Raw genomic sequence first — 15,042 nt, 5'->3', positions numbered from 1 at the left:
TGGAGCAGGAACGGCTGTTCTTATTATTATGATATTAACATTTGGTGATGGGATATAGTGCCTTTAGGCACTTTCAAGAAGAAAAATACCTTTTGTTTGTTATCGGCGGTAGTCAATCTCATATTCCAGAATGAGGTTCACTAACTTTTCTAATGCTCATGGCTGCCTTTTACAGCTCCAGGCATTTAATTGGAGTAGAACAAAATTATTAACATTTATGGCAAGCTTATTATATGCTAGATACTAAGCATTTATATGCCTGGTACATGTAAACTGCCCCATTTGGAGTCAAGCTCAACAACTTCCCCACTGTGTGACCTTGAGCAAGTTACCTAACTTCTCTGTGCCTTTCTTTTCCTCACCTTTAAGTGGGGATGATAATAATTCTGCCCACCTCATAGCGCCCTATGAAGATTGTGAAAATTAAATGAGTCAATATATGTAAACATATAGGAAATGCTAAATAAAGACTATCATGATTAATATGTTCTTTAATTCTCATTTTACACCTCAGGAAACTGAGGTGGAGAGACGTTAACTTGTCCAAGGTCACAAAGCTAGTAAGTGACAGACTCAGGACTCATACACAGGCCTGGGCCCGTGTTCTTGGTAATTTCACTCATTGTAATTGGACGAGTTTATTAATTGACTTCTAATAAAATAAGTGTATTCAACTGATCAATGTTTAAAAACTGTTCATCAACCTGGCAATTAAAGCAAACTATACTTTTTTTAAAAAGACACAAAAGAATTTATTCTGTAAAGGAAAAATGATAGTTTTACTTAGATTACTACCTAAGGAAGCCCTTCTATCTTATATGTCATCCATTTAAAACCTAATTTACAAAATGCCTTACTAAGAAATTGTCTGTCTTGGCCAGTGTGCTCTCTGGCCCCGAAATCAAGGTGACCCTCATGGGGACAATCTCTTCTAGTGGATGATAAAGTTATGCAGTTATCTAAACATTTTTGGAATTCATTTGTATTTGTAGCTGGCAGTATTCCTTGAGTTGAGTTGCACAAGTTTATATTCCATGTATTGTATTGCACCTTGTACCTAAGTCTATGTTGAGGTTTTAAAAGATTCGTCTTAGTTCGAGAAGTCCTGAATTTTGTAAACAAGTATCATGTGCAAATAAAATGTTCTCTAGTCAAATAAATTTGGGAAATGTTAACATAAAGTTTCTTTACTGCATAACTTGCCAGAACAGTTACTACACTAATGTGCTTTATGACTCTCCAAGATTCCCAAACTTATTTGACCAAGGAAAATGTTGGGAGCAAGTTTTCTAAGAATCACATTTTTCCACTCATAAAACCTGTGATTTTATAGGCTTTGATCTGAATCCCTCTCCCTCAGCCTTTGCATTTCTCTGCTGAGGACTTTGTTCATGCTCATATGGTGACTTCTCTGTCCCTTGATCACTGCAGTTGTCTTTCTCTGGGCCTGCATGCCCTCTGAATGCTAGCACACACAATTCCAGGATACTGTGCTGAGAGGTGGTTCCCAGGCTCATCCCGCTGATGCCCAGCATGTTGACCTTTGGGTCACAGCAGCACATCACACTGCCTTTCTTCTGACAATATTTTGTAGTGACTCATAGGCCTCTTTGTAGTGACTCAGTAACTCAGACCATCATCTCCAAACTCTTTGCCCTCTATTCCACTGGCATTATTTCCTTTTAATGTCAATATAACCAATGCAATTTTGTTTTCCATTCAAAACAAATTTAAATGTCAACATGTTGGTTGTTGCTAGGACCTATCTATGAAATTGAGATGGTCCTGAAACCCTTAACACATGGTTTCCACTTTTTTAAAACAGTTATTGGCCACACTTAAGTCTTCTGTGCTTGAAATCCGAATTTAATATATTTTATTTTGACATTAGTATTTACCAGGTTTTTATTTGTATTTCTCTTTTCCAAAGCTCTGGGAAGGAAGAGAGGCAAAACAACTGTATCTGCAAATGGGAAAAAAGGGGGGCTTTGGAAAAAAATTATATATAGCCAGAGGCTTATGCCTAGAGAATCAATCTCTACCCACGTATACATAGCCAATCATGACAACCACTGTGGCGTTCCTTTGTTTCCCTTCCCTACCCACCATACATATACACCTGTTCACTGAAACATTGCTTGACCAGTACCTGAGACTTGGGGTGCCCAGAACTGTATCATTCCTGCTATTGAGCAGAATACAATACTGTGCTTTAGGGAAGACAGGACTTGTGAAATAAGCAAAGCAAATGTGTAAGGTGATTTTGTTTAAATATAAATGCTACAGTAGTCAAAAGAGGCAAGAATTTTCTAAAGTTTTCATAGAGGAGGCAGGCACCTGGACTCTGCTATAATAGCACTAAGATAGGCAGAGAGGCCCAGGGAGGCATTTTAGGCAAGTGGAAAACAAGAGCAAGGGTATGGAGCTAGAAATGAGCCTGGTATTTGGGGAAAGTTGGTCTCAACTGCAGTGGTAGTTGTAGTGCCTGCTGGAATTGGTGACATATAGGATGTAGCAACTGAATAAGAGGAAGAAATCCAAGATAATTCATAAGTTTTGAGTCTGCAGGATCAGGAATGGTGGTGTTGCCATTGAGAGAAATCAGGATTTGGTTGAAGAGAAAGTTTAGACGAGTTTGAAATGAGAGAGCACATATGTATGAAAACTAAGACAGGAGCTTACACCAGGCTTAGAGTCAGATGCACTCAGGGTATAATGGGTGAAGCATCTGGTTGCTCTCGACAGTCTCACTTTGAGGACTCTAACAACCACCCTCCCACGCTGCATTTCTTTTCCCACCTAATGAGAATAGGAGGTCTTTGTTTTGCGGGGCAGCTCCCCAGTGCCGTATCTATACTCTGGCCAAAGGTAGAAATACAGTACAACTGCGCTATAATGCTCTGAGTAAGGTCTAGAAGATTGACTCATGCAAAATGCACATCAAGTTATTGTGAGGTCCTGAAATGATATCTGGGGCTTGGGCAGAGGATCGTTATAGAGTCTGCCCTACCACTCAAATGCTTTGGGAGGTATGCTTCCTTTACACCTCTCAAATGTGCTTCTGGTCTTCTGGCTTAGGAAGTCAAAATTTAAACCTAGTCCTCTATGGAAAAATGGGCTCCTGTAACATCCTGCAGAATTATTAAAATAAAACAAGGACCTAGATGGATAACTTTCATTTGCACTCACTCAGCTCCAAATCAGCATGATCCCCAAAGTCTCTTGCAGCTCAGAAATTCCATGAAGCTAGCTTACTTTTCCTAACAAGAAAATCCCCTTCTAGAAATGCCCATCCGCTATTTGTAAACTTTCTTAGTAAACTGATAAATAGATCATTTGCCCTTAAAACAAACTTTTAATTTCAACTCTGAAAGACATGCATATATGTCCTTCAGAATCTTACCTTTTAAAATGGAAACTGCTTGGAAGTGGCTTTTACCTGGGGAATATGACATGCATGTGTCTGTTATACTGCCTTCCTGCCAAAATAAGTGTGTCTTTAGGCACGCTCTTTGCATATTCTATTGCTAACTACATTTTGCCAGACACTGCTTGTGAATGCAGTATGTGTGAGACCACTGCCCAGCTTCCTGTAGTGCTAGTCCTACATTTCCACAGAACTCCTCACCTAGCCAAATTCTTGAGCGCTTTGCAGTCAGCAGCACTACCTGAGGCTCTGCCTGAGTGTCACTTTAGTTGTCTTGCAGAAAGCTTCAGATGTCCTTGGTTCTATTTAGGTTGTGCAAATAGACATATGAGGTTTGGTTCTGGTTAGTGGTTGCTAGTACCAGATCACCTTGCTTACTGGTGAGTTCATTCAAACCCAAAAAGTCACACCTGTGTCCTGTGCGCGGGTGCTGCAGGCTTAGGTGGAGAAAAGCAGGGCTAGAATTGGAACCCAAAGCCCAGAATGGCAGGAGAGGATGTGGGGGCTCCACCCGATCACCTCTGGGTTCACCAAGAGGGTATCTACCGCGACGAATACCAGCGCACGTGGGTGGCCGTCGTGGAAGAGGTAACTGTTTACATTTTGCTTATTTCTTTGATTTTGCTTTCAAGTGACTTGGTTTCTATTCCAGTCTCAATATTCTGAAGTCTTTGGTTTTATTTTTGATCATTCCTTTCCATTAGGAGACGAGTTTCCTAAGGGCACGAGTCCAGCAAATTCAGGTTCCCTTAGGTGACGCAGCTAGGCCAAGTCACCTTCTTACCTCCCAGCTACCTCTCATGTGGCAACTCTACCCGGAGGAGCGCTACATGGATAACAACTCTCGCTTGTGGCAGATACAGCATCATTTAATGGTACACATGTTGCTTAATTATTTTCCATTGTACTGGGACTCTCGTAACAGAGTACTCCATAAACTTTTCTTTTTCTGACAGGTCAGGGGAGTACAGGAGCTGTTGCTTAAGCTTTTGCCTGATGACTAACCTGGTATGTATTTCTATTTCTCCTCTATCCTCCCCCTCTTTGTTTTGGCTCTATTCAGTTGTGGTGATTTTAATGATTTTTTTTTCCAGGTGCTGGGATTCTACGAAGATATGCTCCTTTGTTCTGTTCAGTATTTGGCAATCACTTCATCCACTACTGCAGTGCACCCACCCTTGGGCCTGGGGGGAGGGAGTGGGTTGAAAAACTGCTCAAGAAACAGAAGTTTAGCAAGGGTCATGAAGAATACTGCAAGTGAAACTGCAGAGAGAGGTTACGTAGGCAGAAAGCAAGTCAACAAAAGCACTTAGTCAGGATCCGTAACTTGAAATTGACTCCTTTGGAAATTGCCATAGAACCCTTAATGGACATCATCGGCTGGACCTGGGATCTGATGAATCCCACAAAAGTCAGCACCTTCTACAGAACAGATGCCCTGATCACCAAGGACTTGGTACTGATTTAGAGAGAAGAGAGCAGCTCCTAGCAGCATCAACATCTATTTGTCGCTTATTTGCCCTGCAGCAATTCACCTGCCTTTCCTTCTCCCATCCTGTAAATATCCTAGGTTTTGCTCCAGTGTTTCCCATCCCAGTACTGACCTAATTTGGATCTGCTGAGTATTTAGAGGGCTCTGAAAAGAGATATGCATTGATGAAATTAGCTACAAAGGCTTGTGGGCCTTTTTTCTATCTGAAATTGTGTCTTCAAATTACTGGAAGTTGCTGATCAAAATTGTGGGCTCTTGAATTCATTCTCTGATTACAGATATTTTAAATAAGCTGGTTTCTATAAGAACTTCAAGAAAAACCATTTTAGCTGCTTAACTGGCACCTTTCTCAGGAAGTAATAACACCAAATATTGCTGATTCCTAGGAAAACATTTACTACTTGTAAAGAATTTCCTGAGTTAAAGTAGTTATAACAGTTTATATACATTAAAAGTAAGGTTTTACTTTAAAAAAAAAAGTCTTGGGAATAATAGCTACCATGTATTGGAGTCCTTTCCAGGCACTATTGTATGTACTTTATATACTTTATCACATTTAATCCTCCTGTCAATGCTTTGAGGTAGGTATGATTCCCATTTTATATATGAGTAATAAAAAAAGCTCAAGGAGTTTAATCATTTATCAAGGGTTTCTTCTGCGAATGATAGAGCCAGGCTGCGCCGTCGGCTCCTCTAGCCTAACGTTGGTTTACAGTATTCAAAAAGAGTTGATTGAATTCAAGGTTTTTTTTCCATGTAAAGCTATTTATATCTTCCAAGCCTAATGAAATGGATATTATAAAAATACAGTTGATTCATCCTATGTTTGGGAAGAGTATTTTTAGTGTAATTATTTTCCAGCAATTGTAAGGGCATATACTGCTTGTCTCAGAAGAAAATTCCACGTAGAGGGGCTTTAAAGTCTTTATGGAAAAAAGAAAAATAAAAATCATTTTTCTTGTTTTAGTTTTCTGGATATGCCGCAGAAGGATCCGTGCCAGAAGCAAGCCTGTGAGATACAGAAATGTTTACAAGGTAGTATATTGTAAAATGCTTTAAAAATATTTTTCCACTGTGAACTAACTATAAGAGACCAATTATTCTTTTATCTGTATTAACTCTTTTTTAAGAATGTAACGTATATGTAATTATCCTGAAGATTCTCTTCATTGTATCATCAAAGATGCAGAAAATAAAAAGTAATGTGATCAAAGCTAGGGGTTTTCACTCCAGGTGATTAGCATCACCTGGAGATCTTTAAACACTTACCTAGAACGATTCAGACTTCCTAGGGCTAGGGCTAGGAAAAAAAGGGTTTTTTGTTGTTGTTGTTTGTTTTTACTAAAAGGCTAGTTTTAAATTGGTTGGTTATACTTCACTGCAGCTGACAATTCACTTTTTAAAAGCAATCTGGAAGAGGTGCGGTTGAAATAACAATTAGAATTCAGGCTGCCAAAGTCATCAACTAACTCTTAAAGGCAGAAGTGAATCTGGACTAAAGCATATTTGAGGTGATTTGTCCATTTGTCCAGCTGCTAAGTTTGACCAAATGTTAGAGGATTTTAGTTTTCTAATCAGTGAATGACTGTTGCCAGAAGAGCAAATAGAAAAAGCTATAAGGCTATCTGAATTTGAAAAAAATTTAATAAGTTTTCCTCACTAGTAAAGTAATAGATGGAGATGGACGGTCATGAAAATATAGAAAGGTATGAAAGAAAAATGTTCAGAGTTCCCCTAAAGATTCACCACCAAAGAAATCCTTTGTTTGTGTATCTCCTTGGACTTTTGGCTTTCATTCTTGGACTTTTCATTTTTTGATATTAGCAATATTTTATAAAATCTTTTAGATTAAAATCTGGATGTATAATAATGCCATTTTAGTCAAACTTCTTCCCTCCAACTTTAAGGAAAAGGAAAAAGTTTTTTGCATTTAATTCCTTCTCCCAAATAAATCCTTACCTTGTTTGAAATAAGCCATAGCTAAGGGAAAAAATAAGTTAAAAAAGAGCTGGTGACACCCCCTTGGCACAGAACTGGAAAGACTAAAAGATGACAAGCACCGTTATAAGGACTTTATACGTATTAAGCCTTTCATCCATGAGGTAGATGCTACTATGACCCCCATTTCATAAAGGGGAAAACAGACACACAAGTTATGTAATTTGACTAGGGTCACGTAGCTAGTAAGAGGTATGGTGGGAATTTCAACACCCCCCGCCAACCGCGCACTTGGTCTAGCTCCAAATCTGGACTGTTACCCACCTTGCTATACTGCCTTTCTAATCAGAATTGTCTTTCCTATCCTGAGCTAACTACCATGTACCCCATTTTAGTACTGGGGGACTCATTAACTGCAGCTGACCTAGAGTCTTTAGGTCAGGTCCTCCTTAACTTAGTGTTTATGTATAGTAGGGATCTGCAAATGTTTTATGAAAAAGGCTAAACAAGTAATATTTTAGGCTTTGGAGGCCAAAGGCCTTTGTTGTATATATTGTGTATGTGTTGTGTGTTTACAACCCTTTAAAAATTAAAATCTATTTTTAGCTCCCAGCTGTAAAAACCGGCTGAATTTGACCCTAAGGCTGCAGTTTGCCAATTCCTGATGCACAGCCTTAGTAGGGGAGGTCTAACAATCAGCTTAAACTGTATGCAAAATAATGTGTGGTGTATGTGCATTTTCCTAATTCATCAAATTAGTGACCAGTAATAAAAATGATGTTAAAAACCAATGTCCTAGAAAAAGGTGCATACATGCTATTCACCTTAAAGGAAATTATATATGAAAATAGCTTTCAACCACTTTGTAAATCATACTTTCCCTAACGAACCTGTCGACAGGTCTCTAAATTAGAAAGAATCAGTGGACTTTGGTGAAAAGGGGTGGGAAGCACTGATCTAAACCTCCCTGTACCTTAGTCCTATGAGATCATGACTAGAGTCTGCCTGTATGTTTTTCAGCCAACAGCTACATGGAATCAAAGTGTCAGGCTGTCATCCAAGAACTGCGTAAGTGTTGTGCTCAGTATCCCAAGGGAAGATCTGTCGTCTGTTCAGGATTTGAAAAAGAAGAGGAAGAAAAGCTAACACTGAAGTCTGCATCAAAGTAAAGTTCTTCTGAAGCTGCTCCATGTTTCCACCAAATGAATTTTTTTTATCCTCCTGACTTTCTTCAGGCCAGGTAGCAGCAAATAGCAAATGAAAAAGTCAGCTAGAAAAGTTAATGAATATGCCATCTATGCAGAACAGGCAGAAATATAAACACATTAAAAGACAAATATGTAGAATGTAATATACTGAGCTGCTAAAATAAACCTGTTTAAGAGAAAAATTTGGGTTTTGTACTAAATGTATTTTAAGACTATTAGATATAGGGTATTAATGAATTCTCTTGAAGTTCAAGCCACTAGTGCCATTCATCAAATTTAAGTCATATGAGGTATGTTAGGTGAAAGGACTCACTTCCAGCATCACAATTTTGACGCCCTTTTTTTTTTTTTTTTTTTGAGATGGGGTCTCACTCTGTCATCCAGGCTACAGTGCAATGGTGCGATCTCGGCCCACTGCAACCTCTGCCTGCCGGGTTCAAGCAATTCTGCCTCAGCCTCCCAAGTAGCTGGGATTATAGGCATGCACCACCACGCCTGGCTAATTTTTGTGTTCTTAGTAGACGGGGTTTCACCATGTTGGTCAGGCTGGTCTTGAACTCCTGACCTCGTGATCTGCCCGCCTCGGCCTCCCAAAGTGCCGGGATTACAGGCGTGAGCCAATTTTGATACCTTTTATAGATTACATGCTAAACTAATTCAAAGTTTCCTTTAAACTAACTCATTACCTTTTGTACTTCCAAAAATGCAGAGCAAAAAGTGTCTTTCCAGATGCCAGTAAGAGCATTTCTTTCTGCTTTTGCATCCCCACTGCAGCGACTAACCAGGTAGGAAAGGCATAGAAATGATTCTTGTAATGCTTAATGATCCTTAATTTATCATGAAGGAACTGAAGAAAAAATTTTCATTGGAAGTCAGGTAGGCAGCAAGATAATTCAAACTTAGTTGGTTTATCTATTCTTTATATCCTGATAATAAAAACCTGTTACAGAGGATCCAGACAACATTAATACAAAGCTGCTGAATGAAGCCTGTTGACAGTTGTCAGTCACTTTATGAAGTAGGAGGAGGCAGCATGCAACAGGCCATTTGCTTTCCTCAAATGGATGCTTGAACCACCAAAGCCTGTCCTCTAAAAAAGAAAAAGATGACTAAAAGCAGGAACAATTTCTGCTAGGTCCCTGATGTTAAAATACCATGATTATTTGAGACCAACTGTTTTCTTTAAAGCAGCATTACTCAAAGTGTTTCTAGGAATTGCTGTAACCGGAAGAAAAAAAAAAAGGCTTCTCTGGTCAGGTAAGTTTGGGGAATGCTAGGTTGCATACAAGTACACAGGTTAATTTCCTGTCAGACTTCAGAGCTTTCAAAAAACCTAAGTGAACCTGTTTTGCAGACAGCATCTCTGTGTGTGAATGCTCTCCAGAGAGACTTAAAGAAATGCTGCCTTAGAGACGTTTGGTCCACAAACCAGAGTGACAGAGCTAAATCCCCATGAAATTTAAATGAAGTCTTATGTTAATAATAAAACAATAAAACATTATACAACTTTAATGTTACACCATCTACAAATCTAAATTACATTTAAAATTATCAGTTGACAGTTGTACTAGGATTTACATTAGGAATCACTACATGATCAAATAGATTGTTTTTCTGTGTTTTATTGCCAAGTTATTTTTACTGAGTTAACTACTCCAGTTTCAGACTCTTTTAAATGTTTTTATGCTAAAGTATATGTATTAGTCCATTGTTGCATTGCTATAAAAAGTGCCTGAGACTCGGTAATTTATAAATAAAAGAGGTTTAGTTGGCTCACAGTTCCATGGGCTGTACAGGTAGCATGGCACTGGTATCTGATGGGCTTCTGGGGACGCCTCAGGAAACTTACAGCCATGGCAGAAGGCAAAAGGGGAGTGAGCACTCCACATGGCCAAAGCAGGAGCAAGAGAGAGTGAGGGGTGAAGTGCCACACACTTTTAAATTACCAGATCTCATGAGAACTCACTATCATGAGTAAAGTACCAAGAGGGGATGGTGCTAAACCCGCCCCCACGATCCAGTCACCTCTCACCAGGATCCACCTCCATTAGGGAATACAGTTCAACATGACATTCGGTGGCTCCAAACTGTATCAGTATACTACTTTCTTTCAGTTTTGAAAGGTTCAAATCAGTTCCTTCTTTTAAAGGATTGTGTCAGTTTAAGTCAACAAATCTATTTGAAGACATTAATTTAACTCTTCTTATTCTTAGGTATTATTATGACATACAAAAAAATAAAATAGCCATCATAGAAGGCTTAACATTTACTGAGTGCTTCTTATTGTTAGGGACCAAGAGTAACACTGAATCTCAGTCTTAAGGAAAGAACTCTAGGAAGGTGAAAACTATGATCTCCCATTTTAGAAACCAAAAAAAAAAAAAAAAAAAAAAAACTCTGTTAAGTTGGCTATTAGTGATGCTAAGTTTAATCACTTGGTTAGTGACTGACAGACCTTTTAGCTAGAAAGGTAGCTTTCCCTTCGTAATGGGTAAGTCATTTGTGGGGTGATATCTTGTCACTCCTTTCCTTGCATTCACTCCACACGATTCCTAAGACATTTAATGAACTATAATATTACACTTGTGTTCAGTATTCAGAAGGCATCTGAAGTTGTATGGCACTTAATATAAAAGTCTTTAAAGCCCTCTTAAGGAGTTAACAGCAAAACTCTTAATTTTTTCAGCACCAGCTTCCAACTGTGTACTTCAGTGGTTCTCAGTCTCTGCTGCTCATTAGAAAAAGCTAAGACACTTTAAAACCTCAGGATGCCTGAACAGCACTCCAGACCAGTGAAATCAGAATCTCTAGGATGAGAGCCAGGCATTAGTAGTTTTTAAAATTTCACAGGTGATTCCCAAGTGCAAGCAAGGATGAAAACCACTGCTCTCAGGAATGTCATTTCTTACCATTTTAAAATTTAAAAAGGTAGACAGTTTTGACAAGTCAGTAAACTGACTTTAAAGCTTTATAAAAACGTGAAAAAGTGCGACACTTTTCTTTTAAAAAAAAAAAGTATTAAGATTCATGATCCCTTAAAAAGAATGCAAGCATCGGAAATACAAGCTATACCATATGACTTCTAGAAAAATCAGGCTCAGAACTAAAATAGGTTTTCTGCCCAATTACTCAGATGTTAGTGTGACCTCTTAGAGAATTGGGCAGAAAATGTATTTTAGTTCTGGGCCTGATTTCCGAGAAATCATACTAGATTTCATGACAAAGAAATGAAGCTGATAATTTGGTAGAGGGAGTAGAGGGCAGCAGCCACATTTTTCTCTGGGGTCCAAAACTGGCTGTGAGCTTCCCTCTGAGAAGAAATTGAGATCATCATGAAACATTGATGATACTCAGAAATTTCAAATCCATCAGTATACCATCTTTTCAAGCAGAGATTCCCAAACTGTACAAAAGTAGAGGTTCCAAATAAGAGCCCAACCATTAGTTATGGCCATCTTTCTGACAACCGTGAAACAAAAGAATGATGGAGAGACTATTCTTACCACAATAGTTAACTACACAGTAACTTTGCTTTCCAAAACCAGAAGCACCCACCCCAAGAGCATGTTGGCTAGAATTATGCAAGAGATCATTCCTTGTAGAATCTAGTCCGCCAACTTGAATCGTCTTCTGCCAGCATCCATGAGACAGTAACTGCCCAGATCCAGTAGCAAGGACTGTCACCCCAGTGGTAGGGGAATCAAGAACCCCACTGTCCTGTTAATGAATGTCTGGAGGCTGAGTGGCGGGAGATTGCAGCAAACAAGCGGCCATTTGGGAGGAGAGTCATGCTAACATATTATCACAATGGCAATAACACTCATGACAATGGGCTGCTCAGGCAAGGGTCCCCACCACCACATCTCTCCCCGCACCTAGCTCCCGTGTCAGCAATGAGGATACACATTCTTGGGGGAGACTGAAACATTGGACTCCATCTGTTGAGCCCGAGCAGGCAGCGGCCAGAAAGTGCCCCTGGATCCGTCTCTGCTCTCCGACTCTGGGGAGAACCTTGGGAAGAAGAGACTCAAAAGTTCTACCTCTCCTGTAGCATGCTCCAAGTCCCCATCCCACCAGGTCCCATTGCGGGAGAGACGCTGGGTCAAAGGGTGGCTCAAAGTGGTGAGGACGCAGGGCCGACCCATAGTAGCCAGGAAGGGGACAGAAGGGGTCCCTGAGCCGGGACACCGTCCAGCACGCTGCAGGGCAAGGGAAGGGAAGCCTTCACTACGTAGATGCCATCCTATTGGTTGACAACTTGGAAGCCTTGAGTGCGGTGTTACCACGTCGCCGCCACAAGGGGGCGATGAAACCCCGAACACATTCCAAGTCAAGTTTCTGCGGACCATATACAGCGACAACGCTCTTCCCAAGGAAAAACTTCCGCCCCACCACCACTAATTAGGAAGTCCAGAGCGTCATTGGACTCTGCTACCGGAGAAAATACGTGCCTAGCTAAGCAGGCCTCTCCAGTCAAATGAAAGTAGTGCACTGAAAGGTGGAGCTGCCTGGTCCTTGAATCATCTCGGTTTTGCATGGAGGAGTGGCAGCTGTTCTTTTGGGGGAAACCTTAACTCCCACTTCACCACCTGAAACAAAACTGCTGGCACAATAGGGCCTTGATTCACAGGTACCCCCAAATGCCTGAGCCTCCTTCACTGATGGTTCAGCTAAACTGAAAACAAGGTGTGCAGCTGTGCGTGTTCAACCTCCATGCCAGCTCTGCACAATCCCAAGTGGTCACAGTGGCCTCACACAGTGGGCAGAACTCACAGCCGTTCTCATACTAGCAGGATGAGACCAACCTGCAATACTGACCTCAACCATGACCCTCACAGTCGTAGAGGCAGCCAGCTGGGAAAAAACTTCAGGAGGGACCTACCTACAGATCTTAATTCAGACAATCAGAATACAGTCTGAGGCCAGACTATTTATTACAACCTACTCAAGGTAGTTTAGAACCACCTGCTAATCTTTGCTGCCCTCACCAGTAATCACAGGAAAAACAGATGCACCAAAAGACAACCCCTACCCCACTGGAGAGGCATTGGGTGGCCAGTCTCCCCACATGCAACCCAAAGGGGCACAGAGCACTTTGGTTAGCTTTGCTGTTACCATCCCATTGCTGTGGGTAAGTCACACAGGTAAAGTGGCTGCAGCCACTATCACCATATATGGCATAACCCAGAGACCCAGATGTCAGGAGAGGCAGAGTGTGGGGAAGCAGGAAACAGATGACTCAGTGTCACTACATATATCTATATCAATATATATAGAGAGATATAAATATATAGCAAGCAAAAAAAAAAAAATAGAGGAGGATCTATAAGGTTAAGAGACTTATCCAAATCATGCAAATACGATGTGAACCTTGCATGAATTTTGATTCAAACAAACTAAATGTAAAACACTTGAGGAAATTTTGAACACTGATCAGATTTTGGATATTATGTAATTACTGTTAATGTCTGATATGATGAGGTATTTATGATTTTTAGAAATAATTCTTACCTTTTAGAGATACATACTGAAATATGATAAAATGACATTTTGATATTTGTTTCACAATAAGTGGTAAAAACCAGCAGAGCTATAATTTGATGATTGTTGTGACTGAGTGATACATACACGGGGATTACTGTACTATATTCTCTACTTTTATATATTCCTGAAGGCGTCCATAATAAAAAGTGAAAAAAAATAAGTTCTTATAGCAAAATATGCAGCAAAGAGGCTCATACCATTATGGTTTTGAGATGATTCATACATATTGCAAGCAAAATGGCTTATGTTTCCTTAAATGTAAGGAGAAAAACGCAAATAGGTGGTTTCTGTAAAGTTCCACACATCCACTGGTAGTTTTGATTTTCAAATTCAATACATCATTCTCAAGACGGGTTAAAATGCAAACATATTTAAATGTATGGCCTTAGAAACACACTCATATTTCACAAGAGATCATCTCCAAGATTAACAATTCTGAGTAAAACTAAGCTTTAATAGTGAGTTTTCTTTCTATAAAGTCATTATTCAAATACTCAGCACCTATTAAGTGCTAGGCCCTGTGAGTATAATGGTGAAGACAGAAGTCTTGCCCTCTGAAAGCTGACTGATATTCTAGTAGGGACTGTAGACATGGTAACATGCCACTACAGCAAAATGTGCTAAGATTCTGTGTGTGCGTGTGTGCCTGTGTGTGTGTGTGTGTGTAAGCTTTTAAAGAATAATTCTCAGGGTTGTGGTCATCATGAGACGGTAGATTACACTTGATGGAAATTTATTTCTCATGTCCTATCACTATCTTTCTTAATTCTGAATCCCTGGAAAGCTACTTCTTTAAAATTCCGGTTTAAATGTTGTATTTCATACTAACTAGATAAAAAAAAAATAGTAGAAGTGGCACAGAGGAGTTATGGCCACCCCTAATGTTTTCATAAGGATATTTCATTCACATTTCAAAGCTTAAAACCTTTTCTACAAAATAAAAATCCAAAATCTTCCCTTTCCCACCTAAATCACTTGTTTTACAATAAATAAACCCTTTGGAAACAGCCATGAGATACATTATCCTGTACGGTAGAAAGCATTCCTGGACAATATCAGATTTTTCAATTATAGTAATTATGCTGCCAATTTTGTCGGCATAATTATAACACATTTAAATAGCTTTCTGTAATGTAAAACCAACTAAAAAAGAAAGTAGACACCAAGATACCAAAATCTTTCATGCTTAAAGGCAAATGTATTCAGTTCCTTTCCATGCAGCACACAATAAGGTTATCTATGTGCTTATTTCTTTTCCAAATCAACAGTTTGGGACAAGCTTTCAGGATCCACTCATCCTCCACGGTCAGCCATCTTGTAATGTGTTCTCATAAGTGTCTTGCATGGGGGTAAAGGAACCTTCTTGTTGGCCTACAGACTGGCCAAGTAGGGGGTGTACTGGGAGGAGAGCTAAGGACTATTGTCTCTTCTGC

At 39.7% G+C, this 15,042-nt stretch overlaps 2 protein-coding genes across 4 annotated transcripts in view; both read left to right on the top strand.

Annotated features, from left to right (window-relative positions):
* Positions 1-8,247, top strand: part of MTCP1 (mature T cell proliferation 1) — a 76,943-nt gene extending 68,696 nt beyond the window's left edge. For 2 of the 3 annotated variants that reach the window (XM_054676356.2, XM_009439871.4), the window contains exons 2-7: positions 3,864-4,015; positions 4,132-4,302; positions 4,384-4,435; positions 4,522-4,984; positions 5,887-5,954; positions 7,878-8,247. In XM_054676356.2, coding sequence (XP_054532331.1) covers positions 3,911-4,015; positions 4,132-4,302; positions 4,384-4,431 — 324 coding nt within the window. In that variant the 5' untranslated portion in view covers positions 3,864-3,910 and the 3' untranslated portion in view covers positions 4,432-4,435; positions 4,522-4,984; positions 5,887-5,954; positions 7,878-8,247. The remainder of the gene's footprint in view (positions 1-3,863; positions 4,016-4,131; positions 4,303-4,383; positions 4,436-4,521; positions 4,985-5,886; positions 5,955-7,877) is intronic. The other variant, XM_063804697.1, reaches the window with a different exon arrangement.
* CMC4 (C-X9-C motif containing 4) lies at positions 5,887-8,247 on the top strand. Its single transcript, XM_016944635.2, has 2 exons — positions 5,887-5,954; positions 7,878-8,247. Exons 1-2 carry the CDS (start codon positions 5,897-5,899, stop codon positions 8,024-8,026), a joined length of 207 nt encoding a protein of 68 aa, XP_016800124.1. The 5' UTR covers positions 5,887-5,896; the 3' UTR covers positions 8,027-8,247.
* Positions 8,248-15,042: the final 6,795 nt, after the last annotated feature.

This window comes from Pan troglodytes, chromosome X (genome assembly GCF_028858775.2).
Source record: "Pan troglodytes isolate AG18354 chromosome X, NHGRI_mPanTro3-v2.0_pri, whole genome shotgun sequence".
Taxonomy (NCBI): Eukaryota; Metazoa; Chordata; class Mammalia; order Primates; family Hominidae; genus Pan; species Pan troglodytes.
Note: the sequence above shows the minus strand (reverse complement) of the source record. Positions and strands in the feature narration are given on the sequence as shown.